Source organism: Acyrthosiphon pisum, chromosome A1 (genome assembly GCF_005508785.2).
Source record: "Acyrthosiphon pisum isolate AL4f chromosome A1, pea_aphid_22Mar2018_4r6ur, whole genome shotgun sequence".
Taxonomy (NCBI): Eukaryota; Metazoa; Arthropoda; class Insecta; order Hemiptera; family Aphididae; genus Acyrthosiphon; species Acyrthosiphon pisum.
The window spans coordinates 140,454,479-140,474,657 of NC_042494.1; the positions used below are offsets into that span (position 1 = coordinate 140,454,479).

General features: G+C 28.3%; 4 protein-coding genes across 6 annotated transcripts in view; 2 read left to right on the top strand and 2 right to left on the bottom strand.

The window, feature by feature from the left end:
* The window catches only part of LOC100168710 (1-acyl-sn-glycerol-3-phosphate acyltransferase delta), a 5,027-nt gene extending 3,338 nt beyond the window's left edge, over window positions 1-1,689 (bottom strand). The window contains exons 1-2 of the mRNA XM_001944499.5: window positions 1,295-1,689; window positions 676-848 (exon numbers count right to left, since the gene is read on the bottom strand). Of these exons, the coding sequence (XP_001944534.1) occupies window positions 676-848; window positions 1,295-1,478 (357 nt within the window). The 5' untranslated portion in view covers window positions 1,479-1,689. The remainder of the gene's footprint in view (window positions 1-675; window positions 849-1,294) is intronic.
* A 9,122-nt stretch (window positions 1,690-10,811) lies between these two features.
* On the top strand, window positions 10,812-14,484 carry Sh3bgr (SH3 domain binding glutamic acid-rich protein). Of its 2 annotated transcripts, NM_001162873.1 has the most exon segments (6): window positions 10,812-11,038; window positions 11,133-11,318; window positions 11,854-11,958; window positions 12,024-12,073; window positions 12,428-12,515; window positions 13,495-14,484. In NM_001162873.1, coding segments are annotated over 6 exon segments (603 nt in total). In that variant the 5' UTR covers window positions 10,812-10,993; the 3' UTR covers window positions 13,624-14,484.
* A 1,267-nt stretch (window positions 14,485-15,751) lies between these two features.
* Window positions 15,752-19,588, bottom strand: LOC100165816 (ribonucleases P/MRP protein subunit POP1). The gene is given in 8 exon segments (XM_016808062.2): window positions 15,752-16,418; window positions 16,420-16,808; window positions 16,876-17,121; window positions 17,198-17,942; window positions 18,015-18,251; window positions 18,318-18,439; window positions 19,166-19,350; window positions 19,470-19,588. Coding segments are annotated over 7 exon segments (2,469 nt in total). The 5' UTR covers window positions 19,290-19,350; window positions 19,470-19,588; the 3' UTR covers window positions 15,752-15,812.
* Window positions 19,589-19,682: 94 nt separating this feature from the next.
* The window catches only part of LOC100188938 (dolichyl-diphosphooligosaccharide--protein glycosyltransferase subunit 4), an 11,795-nt gene continuing 11,298 nt past the window's right edge, over window positions 19,683-20,179 (top strand). The window contains exon 1 of one of the 2 annotated variants that reach the window (XM_029486144.1): window positions 19,683-19,944. The gene's annotated coding sequence lies outside the window, so the exon portion shown is untranslated. 2 annotated transcript variants of the gene reach the window in all.

Here is a 20,179-nt window from a genome sequence, read left to right on the forward strand (position 1 = left end):
TAAAAATAAAAATTTTTACGAATTATTAACTCAAAATAATTTGCTTATTTTCGTGATTTTTACATATTTTGTCAATTTTTGAACTTTAAATGCTAATAAAAAAAAAACTGTGACTAAGGATTTTTAATATTTTTCAAATCTCATTGTAAAAATATAGTAGGAGTCTTGTATTAAATTTTCAAGTATTTTTACTCAATAAATAAAGTTTTATTGACATTCATAGAAAAAAAAACGAATAATATTGGAAACTGAAAACGTTCCTAAACAGTTCAAAACAAATCAAAATATTTTGAAAATTTTATCATGTATAGAAAATGGAAATATAAACAACCAGTTAAAATTGCATGTATCTACAGTCATTTGTTTTAAAGTAACACCAAAAACCAAAATCAATTTTCTCGAAAACAGATTTTGCGTAAAAATTCAAGTTTTTCCTTAATTTTTCTTTTGTTTTTCACGGCGCTTTTGAAAACTATTGAAAAAATTTTACTTTTGACCCCCCCAAAGTACCAAGTAGATTCACTTTCCTATCAGAAAAGATACTGTTGAAGAAAATTCAAGCACTTTTACTGTCCTAAAAGGTAATGACAGACACAAAAAAAAAAAAAAATAAAAAAACACACATCATTGTAAAATCAATACATTCATCGTTTCACTCAGAATCTAAAATCTTACCCCAAGAATTCCACCGATTCGATCGTGTACGACCCAAGCAGTTAGCCAGTCAATTTCGTATTTGTGGTTAATGATGAATATCGCATGTTCTTTGCCGAAGAACTTGTAATCCTCTTTGTTTATATAAAAGTAATACGGTATACCAGCCCACCAATCGGACAAGAAAACGAGTTCTGTAAAAAAAAAAAAAACTTTAAATAGTAAAAAATTATAGGTATAATATTATATGTTATAATTAATAATCGTAATTTTTCAACCGTTGTTATCGATTGAATTTTATTAGTATAAAAGTAAAATTAAAGATTCATTGATAAGTGATAACGAGTTTTGGTGGTATTGTTTAAGTAAGAATGTAAACATAAATATTGTTTAATTTTAATTTAATATCAAAATATGTATAGGTACACCTATATAATATACCTATGTTATAACTTATGAAAAATCGTTTTTTTTAACCATTGTAGGTTAATTTGTATAAGTAGGTATTAAAGAAAAATTGAATATCCATTATTCACGAATTTTTAAGGTTGCTTAAGTAAGTATCTATAAATAAATTTAGTATTTTATTAAAATTAATTTGTACTATGATAACTAAAATAACTTATCAATGTATATATACCTGAGTAAATAATGTATGAAAAATAGTAGTTGATTTTTCTGAAAAGATCCTTGTTTAGTGGCCACAGAGTTATAAAAAATAATAACTGTAACAAGTTGACAGTAAGGCCAGACACTAAAAACACCAGTGTGAACAATACGTGTGTCACCGGAGACGACTTTATGGAAGACATGTCTGTTGTCATCTTTGCTGATTAAGTGTTTAAAAAACGAGTGAGATATATTAAATCATTTAAATTTTAAAAAGGAGTTAAATCAACATTAGACCGATTAAAACTAAAAAAGCGTTTGTTAGCTTCTCTAACCGCGTCTGATCGTAAATTTTAAGACAGAAAACCTATTACAGATAGTGACAATTATATGTGTGTAATGTGTAAGTAGCATAAATATACTGAGGGATTCATTAAATCCCGAAATGTATTTACAGGTTTTATCAAAAACAAGGTTATGCAAGGTTATTGATTTCATCCGATGATGAATGTTTAATAATAATAAAATATGCACTTTGTACTTCATAATCACAAAATATATTTGAAACCGTTTAATTTAGGTACATATTATATACGCAGCTCAGACACATTTCTTGTTTTAACAATTATTATTTTATTTTTTATTAGATGTAATACCGCTGTGTTTTGCATTAGTTCCACTAAAATATATTGATTTATACTCCAATATGGAATATGTTGATAGGCATAAATAAAAATCATGACACTAAATAGCGGGTATTGCAAAATTGTCTAAATACATCAATAATCTATTAATTATTATATAGTTTGCATATTTATAGGCATTTTTAAATTTTAAATTGATTCTAAAAATAATTAATGAGTTAAAATTTTTTTAATTTGATTTTAATTTAATCAACAACAATTGCTATTGGTTTGGTTGTATTATAATATTATATGTACTCGCATAATTTTTTTCCTAACATCTAAGTAATAAATCTGTACATTTATTCCGTTTCTGCGAGTATGTTTTGAAAAATTAAAATAATTAAATTATTTATTGCAGATTGAATAATAATAAATATAATATGATATTGTGTAATATGGCATAGGCACCTGACACCTGTCTTAAGTTTCTAATTTTAAAATATTAAAAATAGTAATTTGTTCAAATAATACATTATAAGTATCTATTATAATTTACTAGCTGCCCGATCTTTCTCCGGAAGAAATTGTTTTTTTATTATTTAATTTAAAAACATATGACTATTTTTTGGCTATACAAATAAAATAATATAATTACATATTGTAGTTATTGTTATTGCTAATTTCTGAAAATTATATATCCTACATTTTGAATTCAACCACTGGAGTGTTTAATTTTTATTCTTTTTATTATAAAATAGAGATGAGGTAGAAAAAAATGTAACAATAAATTATTTGTTCAATGAATAATATATATTTCAAATGGAAAAATGCAAGTGCAAAAAAATAAATAAATAATTAATAATAATAATAATGACAATAATAAATAAACAAACAAACCGGTTTCCTTCGTCTCCAAAATCAAGTTAGATTCTTATATATATAGATAGATAATACTTCTTTTAAAATTTTTAATAATTCTTTTATTTTAGAAACCTAAAACGTATAAAAATATTTTGAAAAAAATCATTAAATTAGGTGTACATCTGGGCATCTGGCAATTCATTAGTTTTTCTACGTATCAAGTTTAAAGACAAATCAGCTGCCTAATGTTATGACAATAATTTCTATTTATGTTTATAGAATTTTTATACATTAACTGACATACTGTAATTTACTGTATTACGTTTTATTATATACTTGTTCATATTTTTATTATAATTCTGAATTCATAATGTTTAATTTTATATTACAAATAATTTTAACAACGGCTGTTCAATTAGCTTTATTATTCCGACTAATAAGTAATAGTAAGTAAAAATATTTCTTAGTTTATATCCTTGCACTTGGGAAGCACTACTGAAGATGAGGTGGAGTGCCTCGAAAGGAAGGGAGTCTTCGCTCAGAAGTACTATATTTTTAATTTCTAAAATATTATCAGGCCATTTGATCTATTATTGTACCAGGCCACCGGGATTTGTCCCGGTGTCCCACCAGGCCAGTCCGCCCCTGCTCAGAACCTCACAAATAATCTAAAAATTGATAATATTATAAAGAAGCTAATAAATATATGAAATAATCCAAAAAACATATAAAATATTCATATTTTAACGACTGCGTAAAATAATATTTATAATACTATATTATGTACGTCATGTATGTTCGTATTTATATAGACCTGGAAATATAGGTTGAATGTTGTAACAAATCCATCCAGAGAAAGAAAAAACCATTTAGATGTAGAAAAATTTGTGAATGTACATGGCGATGTCCCGATTCAATTCTTACATGTAAAAGATCTTTTACCCAACTAAGCTAGTCGGTGATAAGTGTTTGATGGGATTTACCAAATAATTCTTTAATATTTATTATTTAGCGAAATCATATGGGTCCACCGAGAATGCGGATGATTTATCAAAACATGTACCGTCTCCTCCAGTCGGCATAATTGGATTTTTTAAACACGGATACGTCTTCCACAAGGAGGAAGACGAAAAAGAATTTGATGAAAAATTCATGGAAGCATCGAAGATGATCGACATTTTCTTAGAGGTAAAAAACTACCATTGCAGTAGTTTTGTGCACATTTTTTTTGTTAATATTTGTTAGTTACAAATTGTTATCTACTTCTTTAGTCTATGTCCACGATTTAAGATATACAGGTTAAACATCGGCCTATAACGAATAGTGCTTTATGATGACTGGTGAACCGTCTTTTTGAAACAGCTGAGGCCCCCGATCACTAGCGCTCGTTGTGGTTTAAATATATTAATATCATTATTCATTATCTTAATCAGTTTCGCGTACTAAACCCCGGGTAAAATTTACCGCGTTTTTTTGCATTTCTTTCATGATATGCTAACATGAATAAAAATTAAAATACAATATTTCATTATTATATAGGTATATTATACTGATTTAATTCATGGCGATATGAATTATGAGATATCTTAAATCCTGATTATATTCTACATAATATCATATAATATCATAATATCATAATGTATATTCATTATTAATTTAGTTATTTAAAAGTCCAGCTTTTTAAAATAGCTTCTTACAAAATGGTAAACAGTAACCAGCAACCACTAGCCAAAGTTATCTGCTATAAAATATTACGGAATAGAAACTAAAAACTTGTCCACTCGGTGCGCTAGTAGTAGAGGGACCAGCTGTTTCAGATAGACAGTTCACCGGTCAAATTATGGGAGTTCGATACGCAACCTGTATATCTTAAATCGTGTCTATGTCTATACCTACCTGCAGTGATCAAGAACGTTCACTAAAAAATTGAATTCGTTCACGTTCATTGAAAAAATGAATGCGTTCATTTGTCGATCATTTAAATTTTTTAATTACTTTTATATATTGTTTAAATACTATAATAGAAAATCGTGGACATCAATACATCATAATACTATTTTTGTTTTATGTATTGAGTTGTGCCCAGTGGAATTTCACACATTTTATTTATATAATTCGTATAAATATAATACTGTCCAGTTATTTCCCTTCCACAGGCCACCAATTGCTGACACCTGGTCTAAACAATAATATAATTTATTCTACCATAATATGTTCTTAAAGTGAATCTAATAGGTAATAAAAAAATAAATATACTGTTAATTAAGACTTTATTTCTTTTAATCCATGATTTTGCGACAACGTCTTGAATATTAAGTATAGGTTTATTGAATATTATATATTATCTGTATTAATAGTTATATGAATAGTCACAGATAAAAAATTCATTTGAAAATAGCATTATATTTATTTTATATAAAACAGATAATAAAACTAATAAAACGATAAACAATAAAAAAAAAATCATAGTTTGTAGTTAGGCTTAACTGTACCTAAATGGTTAAGCTAAATCTACTGAATAGGTTTTTTTTTTTTTTTTATTATTAGCCTTCAGTAATAACTATTATGGCTCAACAATTAAAATATAGTATGACATATAAAATTAATGATGTTTGTTAGCATGAGCAAAATGTATACAGATAGATAAAATAACAACGTATTTATATAAACTAAAGTAAATAAAGATAAGTAATATTGTAGGTATGGTCTGATATACAACGAAAAGATAGATAAAAAGGGAAAAGCCTGTACCCTATGGAGTATGGACAGAAACGTTTGTTGACAATCTCGGTAAGGAGATTAATTAGTGGAGTAATTAAAGAGTTAAAATTAGAAATAAATTCTGATAAAACATTTGAGATGGATTCCATGGAAGAGGTTACCGTTTTGGTCGCTGCAGCATAGGATTTCCTTGGAAATTGCCGAGCATGAACTGAATAGGTTAATAACATATATAAATACATAATTAATAATACAATATATTATTGTACAATATTATATAATATTATAATATGTACATCCCGCCAGCCACCATACTACAAGCATAAAATAAAATATATACTTATGTCCTATAATACTAGAGTATTATAGTATTATTGTACGATTTAGACACACCCAATATTGAAGTTAACTATGTAGATAGATATAGGTACCTACCAATTTATATTATGAGTCGAAAAGGGGTTTACACTCAATAGCTTATTTACCACAGTTTAAATATGACACACCCTAGTGGAAATATAAGTCAATAATGTTTGTTTTTTATTTTTTATTATATAGTTAGAAGTTAGAACTCTACATCGTAAACTCGTAAATATATGTACATCCAGTCAGAGTTCCCTATATAATTTTACACGGGTTATAGAAGTGTAGTTTACTAGTATATGTATACTATAACTTGTACAATAGGTGCCACTACAACTGTCTGCAGTACCTACTATAACCTATTCCTGGTTAGTTTTATATAGGATATTTTATATTGTTATTATTTATTATCGAGTTTATTATAACCTGTAAGTTGGAATTAGGTAATATTATAAATAACAACAATATTAGAAACATAGTTACCTAGTTACATAAGGTATAGGTATCTATAATACAGTTATATCAATATATCATATAGCTTCATGTTACAAAGATACATTTTTAAATTGATCACAATTTTTTATTTGTTTCTGTAAGTAGAGGTAAACAAAGCGTTAGAAATTAAAATACCGTTTTTAGTGGTTTTTTGTAATTTATCGGTGGTTTTTCCCGTGGCATTAAATAGCTATTGAGAAAATCGAAAAATGATCTCTTTAAAATACCATCTTTAATTTTCTAAAATATAAGATACTATATGGTGATATCAAAGCACTCATTCTAGTAGAAATTTTGTATAGGTACAGGAAAAAAAATTGAACCCTATCGTAAAACCCCTAGCTTCCTCGCTCCGCTCAGAATCTAAAATATTTCTTACGATTCATATTGCATGTATATTTATAGTTCTTAGCAGATTAACTAGACTATTACGTCAAATGCCGTTAATACTTATTAGATATTATCGAAATTGAAATAAAACTGAATTTATTTGTTTTAAATAATAATATAATAATATCACAAACAATATAGCTTAATCTTTATTGAGTACCTCCTTATACTACCTATATATCTATTAATAGTTTACAGTGGCGCCGAAGTTTTTAAAACGTAGTCGGGCAATTTTAAAACTTCCCGGCCTCAATATCTTAATTATTTGATATAGAGGTACCCTAATATACATTTATTCATAACCATGGTTTAAATATACTCATGCTCATATTAAAGTTATGAAGTAAATAAAATATGCCAGCCGGCCACATTTTTAAAAAAAGAGGTCGGGCCGGACTTCGGCGCCACTGATAGTTTATATTATACAATATTTATTTGTATATTGGTTGCCATTTGTTAATCTGGCAGATCAGGTACAAGCATGCATCAAATCGACCGGCCGTACAACGAAATTTCCTATACCTATAACATAATATGATACATATTGTGGCGATGCGAAGTTTGTCCGACCCGCGAGTGGAATATATTCGCTTCCTCTTAAAGCTTCACTCGTCCGCGAAAACGTTTTTTGACTACCTAGATTGGCTAGATTTCATAAGTATGATTTCGGGCTTATACCTACGCGTAGACGGTTTCAACCAATATTAATCGCTCAACTATTATATTATATTATATATTATAATATATTATATTCGATGCACGTGCAGCCGTGCAGGATTAGATAGATCAATTTAAATTTATGTTCTTCCGTACGACAGCCGAGAGAAACCTAAAAACAAAAATCATAATATTATTATATATCGTGATGTTCTATAGCTTCAAAATATAAAGGTGCTACGCCAGGCCCTTCACAGGCACAAGCAAGTCATATTGCGTTGATTTAGGGTGCAATACAATTTTAGAAAATTCTAGTAAATTTTCAGAACCCACCCCATAGAAAATTCCTGAGAACGCCACTGTGCTAGACACATATAATATAATATGAAGTTAATGAATTATTATATTCATTATAAATATAATATGATATACTCATATAGCCTATATAGGTATATACTCAATACTCATAGATCAGAAAATAATGAAATTTAATATTATGTATAGCCGTATAGGGATTGTATATAATGCTGAAATGTAGGATACCTATTCTTGAAACGTCACATAAATAAACAGGGGCGAACTACATAAAATGATTTATAATTTAAAAAAAACGTTCTGTTATTTAATTATTTTTGAACAAAAATTGTGTAACGCGTGTTTAAAAAATAATTTAAAAATAGTTGAAGTTATGATCGAAGATGAAGTAGTAAAAAAAATATGTGGAACCTGTTATTGAATTTTTAAATTTTTGACCTAGTGAAAATGTATCAATCGAAATTTAAAGGAAAAAAAATAAAATTTAAAATGTCTATAAAAGCCATTTGAAAATTAATAATAATTATACGATGTATATTATGAAGATGCTGATAAAAAGTTTTTCCTAATTTTTTGTCGTTTTTCCTAATTATTAAGAAAATAACTTTTAATTTTCAATTTCGCTTTTTAAAAGTATCATCAATCAACTATATAGGTCCAATTTTATCAAAAATCATCCCCTATCTTGAAGATAAAAGCATTTTTTCTACTATAAAACGCAAGGTATCTATAACCTACACATACACAAAACACAATAATTGTAAAATAGCAATACACATTGATCGCTCCAATCAGAATCTAAAAACTTCACCTATAAAAGTATAAAACGAGTACCTACAGGCTACAGCCTACTTACAACAGTATATAATTGAGATCAATATATAAATCCACGTTAAAATATTAAAATACAATTATATAGTAGGTACTTACCTCTGCGTAAGTACAGTTGGTATATCAATAATAATAATAATAATAATAATGGTGTTTGGAAAAATAAACGGTCCCGAAATCCAGTTGATGCTGGTCGATTAATAATATACCTAATATTGCGTACCTACTCGCTGCAGGCTAGTAATAAACGATGTTTGTTTTGAATGATGACATCGGCAATATATAATAATCTTACTAATATACCAACATAAATCGTTTCCCTAATACAAATACAGGCATAAAGCTAAATGATATTTACCATATTCATTATATAGACAATATAAAATAATTGTAAAGTTTAAATAAAAATTAGATTTAAACATTTTTAATTTTCCCCCCAAATAAAGTAAGAAATACAGTTTAATTGTTAAAGATTTATTAATATTTTAGGAAACAAATGAATAATTTACTTTACGGGGGCTATTACAAGTTTTTTTTACGGGTGGGGGGGGGGGGGCTACCAATTATTAAGATTTATGACACTCATTATTATAACATTATAATACTCCTAATTTTAATTAATTCTAATTTTCATTTTTCACAACACACAATGTCTGCAGTGGCCTGTATCATAAAAAAAAATTGGTATTGCTCAAATAATTTTAGGTGACCTTCCCCACATACTGCACAATGTGTTCTATAATACCTAATGGTGACATAAAAGTTATTTAATAATTTGATGATATCGGTAGACGGTACGCACAAATATAATAGTTTACCTTTTCAATGTTTTGACATAATTCAAGACAATGAGTCAAAAAACGTTCGACGCGCTCATAATTTACAAAAAATATCGTATAACGTTCTCATGCAAATAGTGTCTTTAAAGTTGGAGATAAAGTTTTATTAAAAATTTAACAAAGAAAATAAGGATCAATCTAGTCAAATATTTTGAAAATATTATCATGTGTAAAAAATTATAAAATAAACATTCGGTGAAAATTGTAAGTCCTTTCGTTTATGTTTTTTGAGTTACCTACATTAAAAAACAAAATTGATTTATTTTAAAAACGGGTTTTGTCCGTTTGCGTAAAAATCTTAGTTTTTCCTTAATTTTTTACTTTTGACCCCCAAAGTACTAACTAAATTTCCTTTCCTACCAGGAAAGACGCTGAAGTAGAAAATCAAAGCATTTTTACTGCCCCAAAAAATGAAGACAAACACAAAAATATAAAAAAACACCCATCATTGTAAAATCAATTGACTCAGAATCTAAAATGCTAAAATGTATGTTGCCATTCATTAGAGCTAACAAGGAACTTAAAAGGTTAAAACGTTAAAAAATAGTAAAAAATATAATTTTGTTCTAACCAATCTAAATAATAACTAATAATAACTAATCCAAAAGAAATATTTTTAAAACGTTGTTGTTTTTTGAAATAGGTAATGAGTGTCTTTTACTTTTATGATAAATGGTACACCCCGTGTAGGTATAGCCATGTGTCTATCGTAGTATCGCCCATGTACCTACCTATCCGTCCTATCCTCTAAATAATATATAATTATATAAGCCATAAAAAAGAAATGTAATAACGACATTGTTGTTTGTGCACAGAACAAAAGGAAAAAAAAACGATTTACCTTTTATGTATAAAATTACTTGAATAAAACAAAAGCGAATAGTCACAGCGGTAGATGAGGTACCTATTTATATTATAGCCATAATAGATACTACACGTGGACATAATAAATTGTAATAAATAATAATTGCAGCTAACTATATAAAGCCGTATCGTCACATCGACAACAATTCAACAATGGTCGACCTTAAGACAAATATATACATTGGATCAGAATATCAGGTAACACAGTGACAGGACGGGGGACCTATTAAATAATAAATAGTAAATACGACAATAATAATATCATTGTTATTATAGTCGTAGCATTCGTAGCACGGTCGTGTACTCGTGTAGTGCTGTAGTAGTATTCGTGTGGTACTGTACTACAACCGTGGTCCACAAGCGTCAAGCACGACAGACGCCTAAGACCATCCGTTCGGCCACGGCACTGCTAAATGCTAATAACCAGCTTATCAAATTTGTATTTTGTACCTACAGATATAACCGCAGTCCAACACGCACGCGCATCAGTACCGCAGTTGTAGAATCCCTCCTCCTCCGACGGACAATCACCGATCACTGATAACCCTCTTTGAATTTCTGATTAGGAAAAACCAAGACGTCCCGACTCCCGAGTAAGTTCACGACCGACCGAGTGCCGACAGACGACGTTCTGCCTTAATACATCGCTGAATTCTTGATCAACCGCTGTCTTCCGCGATATTCCTATTTCGCCACCGTGCGATTTTAATAGTCGCCCACACTGTCCACGAATACGCGACGGGAAATACAATAATAGATCTTCCGAAAATGGTGGTGAAAGTGTACATGTCCGGCATATCGGGTAACAAGGAGGTAAGTCGCACGCGCGGACGACGATGGCGTCAGACGGACGTCCCCCCGACGTATTTTTGATCATTTTGGTCTCTTACACGCTGTGCGGTTGCAGGTGAAGAAACGACAACAGAGAGTCACCATGATATTGGACAGCAAGAGCATAACGTACGACCTGGTGGACATCACCGAACCAGGGAAAGAGGACGAAAAGGCTTACATGCAGACCAACAGCAAGACCAAGGACGGTTCAAAAAATGCTTTGCCACCGCAGATATTCAACGACGATGTTTATTGCGGGGTTAGTTCAATGATGTCAGATGTGTATATATCACATCAAACAATCGCACTTAATATTAGTCGTGCAATTGGAATGTTGGTATACTTAAATAGTTATAGACAATATAAGAACAACACGGTTAATACTATTAAAATGCACAGCCTTGTAATGTATGGACAAAGTTGCCAGCTTATTAAATATTAGATGGTAACAAATTCTGGGAGAGAAATCATTATTTACCATATTAGGAAATGTCTAGTTCATTATTCTAAAAAACTTTTCTGTCCTGTCATGTTCTATATTTTTTAAACCTTGTACATATTTCATATTTATTATGTTTCTAATATTCCTTTGAGAAATTAACTGTTAGTTGAAAACTATATTTTATACTACCTAGTATGATATTATGAATTTGTTAATGTAAAAAAATGTTTTGAATAAGTAATAGGTATCACAATTATTATTTAATGGGACAACTAAGTAAAACTGGTTGTACCTTTCGGATTTTCTAATATGTAAAGGTTTTTTATTAAATAAACAATGATATGTTAAACAGGACTATGATGATTTTGACACGGCTAATGAATTGGATGAGTTGGACAAATTTTTTGATATTTCTACTAAAAGTCCTCCTAAAGAATTAAATGGCTCAACTACTGTGGTAAATAATTAAATATTGTTATAATAAATTTACTTTTTACTAATCCTTTAATATTTGTTTTTTAGGAAGATGTTAAAGTTGAAACTACAAATGAAGACAATGACACAAATGATGGGTAAATTTTTAAAAATATTTAACTTTTCAATTTTATTCTAAAGTATGGGTACATGTTTATTGCTTTGATTATTTAAAAAAAAAAATTAATTAGGTATTGCAAATATTAAATCCTCTACCCTATAATACAATTATTTTATTACTATTTAGTTTACATTCAATTTAATGCATTATAAATAAAATTGTTATTATTATCACAAAATAATATTGTATTAGAAATTAGTATATACTTTTCAGTTGGCATGTTTAAAAGAAATTAAAAATTTATATGACACTAAAAATTGAATAAATTGTGTACTCATCCAACTGTTTTATTGGATGAATAATTTTAAATTTAAATTGATACCGTTCATAGAACTGTAAATGAAAAAGTAAATGAAGAACAACAAGAACCTTTGACTTCTGATGATGAAGACAGTGATAATGAATCGCTTGACACACAGGTGACAAGCAATTAAATGAAAAATATTATAATATCTTTTTAACAAATGACTCCTATTAATTCAATAATTTGAATTTCTAACAGTGTTTTTTAATTTTTCACTACAAAAATTAGTAGTGCTTAATATTAGCACACTTTTGAATAATACTACACTAATAAATAATTATACAATATTATTTGCACTTATTAACATAATATTTTTTTAAAAAATTCATAAAATCTAAAAGTTTTATGTGTGATATTGATTAAAACAAAAACTAAAAAAGTTTCATAACCACTTGAGGATAAGGGAGTTGTAACATAATTTATGATATCAAAATTATAATAGTATTTTCTTTTTGTATATTTGTAAATTGCCCCTAGAAATATAGATTTTACTCTGTATAACTTCCTCCAACAATAAATCTTAGTTGAATCATTGTTATAACCTTTTCAAAATATTAGTTTCTTAATGTCGGTTACTTAGAAAAATTCATTTAAGCTAGTACTTCAAAATTCATTTTATTAAAACACAATTATTATTAAAATTTTTTATCATAAATCAATTTAATTCAAATTGTCTATTGCTTTAACTTTTATTATTTCACAATTATTTTTAAGTTGTGATTTTAAGTTTTAATAACAATAAATTATAAATTATGAATAACCCATACATTTAATAATTATTACATTATTAAACCTAACTATAAATGTTATCAAATTTAAATAAATACATTTTTTATTTTATTGACTGTCTATTGGTATTAGTTAGTAATTTGTTATACCTTCCTTATCTATTGCTGTGATTGACATATACTTTAGTAAAATACTAAATTATCAAAAAATTTGTGATGCTTGACATTATAATTGCATGAATTGCTATTTTCTTTAATTAACATTGCATTCTTAATTTATATTCAGTCTACCGTGAATGTAAAAAAAAAAAAATATGTTATTTCTTTGTCTAAGATTTTTAATGTTATATTTTGTATGGATTTTAGAACAAATTGAAAGAGACAACAGTAAGTCCAAATTCCGTCCCACTTCCAGATGACACAAATGTATTATTGGATGTTCCAGAAACTAAAAAAGAATTGTTATCAGAAACCGAAGAAGAAATTGAAGAGTGAGATTTTTTTAGCTACTCAAAATAAAAATGTACAAAATTAAAATAATTTTTTTTGATTTGCTGCCTCTACTCTAACAAGTTTTTTATTTTATTTTATTTATTTATTTCTCTTTTAACAAAAGTTACTATATTTTTCTAGTTTGAAACTTCAAGTATTAGATTTAATATTATTATTTATTTTTTTTTATGTTCAATACCAAAATAATTCCTTAAAAAAATATTGAATGCTTATGTTTATGATTGTCATTTTTATCCATAACCACATTATATTTATAATATGTAATTTTTGGTTTATATTCATTGATTCGTATTCAGAATATTAGAACAATCTTTAAATGTCAATTGATATTAAGCGAATAAATAAATAATTTTGCTCTATATTATTTATTTTATTTTATTTTATTATAATTATTATATTATATTTATTTATTTATACAAATACATTTTAAGAAATGTTCTTATTTTTACCAATAATGTTTTATTCAATGTTACAAGTTGTACAAATATGTTTGATTGCTGGAGGCAATAATTAATTATTGCCGGTTCAAGTTTAATTACAATTGCTTATAAATACAAATTGTGTACCATATTGGGCATGTTGTATATATTAACTAAATATATTTATTTTTGAGGCTATGTATGGATGCTTATAAAACTAACCAGCATTCAACTGTCTTATTATATAACATTTTACTTAAAAGTTATAATTTTATAGAAATAAAATTATTATTATTTATATAATTTTTTTGTAACAAGTGTTTTTTACAATAATGTTGTACTATAATACTTACAGTATTTCTGTTTTTATGGACTTAAAATGTATATTCATCTTATTAAATACTTATGGTTTTGAGCTTACTGATTTAGATTGTATACGCTTTTTAAATAATATCACAATTTCAGTTAAATTTGTTAACTGTTTTCAAAAGGTTAAGTAACTTGACAAAATATGTATGTTAGGAAAACAGTTGATTTTTAAATTGTATTCACTTGTTGCTCATGTGTCAGTGATACTTAGATATTTTGCTTAGTACATTAATTGAAAAAACTGAAAAGTTAAGCATATAACTCCTTTGTTATGACTATAGTTTGATAAATAACTTCCTAGGATATATCACAATATGTCGTTTTATATAATACTATTATGTCACTGACATAATAAAAAAAGAAAATAATTTTTATCTATAATGTATTGGTAGACATAATGATCAAATTTTTTAAAATATTTGCTATTGAATTAAAATAATAACTTTTTTTAAAAATATAATTAATTATTAATAGCAAATTTTTTATAAGCTATAGAAATTAAATCAAAAATACTACTTTATTTTGATTAAAATACATAATACAACATTCTTGAATTCATTAATTAATAGTTTTGTGTAAGATTTGGTTCATTTTCTTCAACTCATAGAATGTATCAATAAATTCATAGATTGCTGTATGATTTATAATCTATGTGTACTCTACCTTAATGATTAATAGAAATTGTTAAATGAAAAATAAAATTACTTTATAATAATATAATGAATTTACAATTTAGCAACTACCCACCAATCATTTACAGTCAAATGTTAAATGATCAGTGTCACTACTTTCTACCTAGGTCTGTGAAATGAAAATATTAATGTTGATTTCAGAGAAAACTTGAATGTCAATATGAGATTTATCTTTCACTGGAATGTAAACTTGGCTAGGAAACTAAGTAACAGATACTTCAGATTTTTCTGCTGACCACAATGTTTGGGCCATATCTAACACTGGTGAAATACCTACAGCTGAAGTTGAAAAAATATTGTCTATTGCGGAATAAAGCTAATACAGTCACTAACCAGAGTCTAGACACAAGGTAAATATTTTTTTAACTACTTTAATCACATTTCACGCTATAAAGGAACATTAACTTTTTGGACGGCAACATTAGTCCGCCCCCCCGTTAACGATTCATACACCATACACCTGCTGCATACTAAAACCTCGCTCTCACATATAAGTCAGCTGTCAAGGTACCTTCTAAAGTATTATCGATACAATTATAGTATTATAGGTGATAAAATGGCAAAACATAAAATTAATTATATATCTTTATATTTATTTTATATGCAATTAAACTGATTTAAACATTTTATCAAAAATAATTAATTAATAACACAATATCATTAAAAAAAATGTGTAGTATTATTTTCTATATTAAATTGTTATACTTAGAAAAGCATACTTAAACTGATTAGTAGTGGGATTTCGGACAAGTACATATGGTAAATTTGTTTTAGACTCTGACCAAAGATTAAACAATTCCAAGAGTGCAGGGCCAGGTATGTAACCAATGCCAACATATTTGGATTTAGTAAAACTAAAATGACTATTGCATGAGAAACCCAAAATGACACGACTGCAACTGTGCTTTAAGGGCATTTGTTCTTCAGGAATCCACAACTTTTTCATTTGGCTCAAATATTCCTTGACTATTTGTGACGTTGGAGATACCTTCCGTTTAAATCGTTTGCAGAGAATGTTTCTCTTTTTCTTTTCTAACACACGTTTACGTCTCAGGGATCTCAATAGTTTTTTATGTTCCAAACGATAAATTTTACGCTTGAAAGCATTCAAATCTTTGTGCATTTTCTCTAAAGGACCGAAGTTAGATTTGTCTCCAATATTACTTAAATCATCAAGAGTTGGTAAACACACGTGTGAATTAGGTTTCAGAATGCCTTTCTGTGATAACTCAAGCCTAATAGGCACTAAACAAGTTTGTAAGTCAGCGAATTCAGACTTAAAATTGTTCACATCAATTTTTTCTTTTAAAATTTAAAGTTAAATTTTGTAGCTGAGTTAATACTTTGATATTTCGCAATACAAATTTATTATTAGAATCTAACATCCATTCATTACAGAGAATGTCCCAAGGACAATGAAATGGAGTCGGAAAACCTAACTTAATGTAATTAACTCGCATTTGTGGAGGAAGTCTAAAGTGTTTTTTCATTGCTTCTTCTTTTTCTAACATAGCTCTCAGGTTTCCAGCATCAGTATCTGGTTCGTCTGGTCTTGGCAAACATCGTTCTAGTACCATGGTTGTAGTTTCTCTTAGTCCTCCAGGTTGACATCCGTTCATAATTAGACCTAACCAAAATGGCATTGCCCATCCAGCTGGTAAGACAATATCCCAGCCACTACCATAACCTAAAACAAAAATCAGTTTTTGGTTTACTAACTCTGTAGTAAAATATATTCAATTTAATTAAATAACCTGGTCTAGTGATTGGATAATACTGCCCAGGTCGTTGAATTAAAAGAATTGGTATAATAGACATCGAGTGTTTATCCAATGCAATTTTGTCATTGCCATTAATAATACAATTACTACGTAACATATTCATTTCACAATTGGGCATCTTATTTTGCGTACACCAATCTCGAACCTTTAAATCCCAAATTTTAGAAACACTTGCTATTGTGGGAAGTTTAAAAGAATAGTCTTCCTCTAGTAGAAAATCTAAAAATCAAACATTCTTAACAAATTAAATTATTTATTAAACATTTTATAAGTATATAAATAAACATTTAAAAACCTTTCGAAATAGGCAAAGCTTTTGTTCTTTTCAGTGGAAACATCAGCCTTGGATCTACTGTGTGAAATCCAATTACACAATTTGATGGATATGATTCTGGTCTATCAGCTCCACTTAAAGATTCCCAAAGTTTTGTTTGGATATTAATAGAATCATTTAGATTATTCAAATGTGATGACCACCAGTTTTCATTAATACAACTGTTTGAATTAACCAAATCAGCAGGATATAGGACACGACTCAAAACACTATTTGACAATGGTCCTGTCAGTCTTAGCCTATTCAAAGAATCTTTTAATAAAGTCATTTTCATGGCACTATTAATAAAAGTAGGAGTCTGTACTGCAGGAGTTGATATATTCTTTGATTTTTTTATAATTTCTAAAAGTTTAGGCTTTTTTAGAACTGGAGGTTCAGACTCTAAAATATCTAAGTCATTTTGCTTTAAATTAAATGTAATTTGTAATTCTTTTGCTAACTGTGCATAAATTGAAGGTTCTGCCCAAATCCACACGGCTCTTATTTTGTCTTGAACACAAGTATCCCAAATAAATGACACCCTACCAATAGCTCCACAAGGATAAGCACCATTTTTGAACATGCAAATTGTTCCTTCTCTAGTTCCTTGTTCATAACACTTAGCTTTAAATGTACGTCCACATTCTTGATTAACATGGTGCATTAAACCTTCTATTATTTGACTATAGGGTCCTTTTAGTTCAATACAACTGATGTAAGATACATCCTAAATGAATAAAATAACAAACATGAGTACAGTAAACATGTTATATAATATTATGTCATATTGGTACTTTACCTGAGCTAAACAGTGATTTCCTATAGCCCTGTAACAGGCTCGATAAGTTTTATCATGCGAGCTTTTAGGTAATTTATATCCATCCTTAAGTACAATGTGAAACCGTTTTGCAAACCATACATGAGTTTCCAGCCATTTTCCATTTTTTTGACGTCTCATATAGTCCAATCGCATACTTTTGGGTTTACGCCTATAATCTTTTCTACGCCTCACATGTTTATTGATTTGCTTTTCAATCTAAATAATATTTGAACAAAATATTGAATATGATAAAAATAATTTCAGTTTTATATTTTTAAGTACAGATTTTTTATGAGCAGCTCTTAAATCTTTAGGCATTCGTTTTACAGTTGTGCTCATGACTCGACGGCGCATTTTTTTTGGAAGACGTTGAAATATCATTTTATTGCACTTTTTTGGGGTCTCTAAAAAGAATTAAAAAAATTCATACAATCAATAACAATAAAAAATAATAGCTAGTGAGTTAACATAATACCATAACAATTAATGATTTAAAATAAAAACAAACTTTTTTAGCATAGATTAGTATTTGAATGTTAACTTTGCTTCGACTAATAGGCATGTATTTTTTTTCAATATGATTGCATACAACTTTGAGGTCCTATAGACCAGTGTTTCTTAAAGTGTATTGCAAAAATAACTTGTAGGGGTTCTATTACTCTAAGCTTCTACCCTCTTTTTTTGATCAGTTATTAATATTAATTTTCATGGGGGTTCCACATTAAAAAATATTATTTTATAGTGTTCGGTGATCTCAAAAAGTTTAAGAAATATTTCTATATACTATAGGTACGTAGTACGTACAAGCAAAAATGCAACAGCAGAGGTTTAAATTTTTGGAACTTTTCTACTTTACGGGACACCCTTTTTTTTGTGTTATTTTTGGGGGACTTAGTAATTTTTTGGGTAAAAAAAATGTTGGTGAAATCAGAATTTGGGGCTCGGACTTAGTTTCGAAGTTATAGCTAATTGAAGTTTTAACTTTATGTAATAACCATTAAATACCTATAATGCTTAAAAATTATATGTAAAACAGTTGCGCAGTGGTAGTATCACTGTGTAAAACACAAAAAAAGGGTGTCCCGTAAAGTAGAAATATACCAAATTTTTTACTTAATTGAATGACTTACGAATTTCTTTGAGCAAGGCTTGTATTTCTTGATTTCGAGCAGATAAAAATGAATTTACATCAACTTGATTCCCTGGTCTGACATGACCAGGAGTGTTGTCCAATATTGTATGTAGATGATCCATAGCTTACAATGCTATTTAACGTATAATAAATTCAAAATGCACTATAAATATTAGATGTTATCTGCAAACGTACAATAAATTAAAACAAATAAATTCTTAGTGTATACTGTGTGTCTGAGATTTTTTCTCAATAATAAAATAGACGACTGTTTTCAACATTATTTTCATAATGGAACTCACTGGAAATGGCGATGCGTTAACGAAAGTTCAAAAAACTAAAACCGAAGAATTTTCAAATTAATAATAAGGAAATAGTCGAGTACCTCGCGCTCGCGCACATGGTCGTGTATGTTAAGATTGATAAGGACGTGGTGTTGATAAGCATTTACCGTGTTATATTTTTTTTATTCCATGGCCGCCCGGTGATCTTATCAAATCCGGCATCGTCATCGCCAGTATTCGCCACAATATATTTTATTAACACGACAACAATACAACATTGAATTTACCAATTCTATAACATTCCTAATTTATTTTTCTACCGATACCGGTTGGCGATTACCATTACTGGAACAGCGAGACACTGAACAGACTGGATACCGACGTGAAGCTTGTGTAGGTGGCTGGTAAAAGATTTCCGCAGAAAACTAATTTGTGAATTGTCGATCATCCCGGAGTTTCGAACAAATACGAGACGCACGTGCCACTGCCAGATGTAAGTATTTGGTCATCCGTCTTATGGTTATCTATCATTTTCGCAAAATACTAATTAGGTAGTAAGTAAATATACAGAAATACTTTTAAGATATATTTGTAAGAATTGTGTTTCGTTAAATAAAGTATATCATTGGAAATGTTTGTAATGTGTCGTGGTCGTATCATATTTCGATCCAAGTATGACCAGTCGACTAGAACAGGTAGTAATAAATAATAATATTCTGTTATGATCG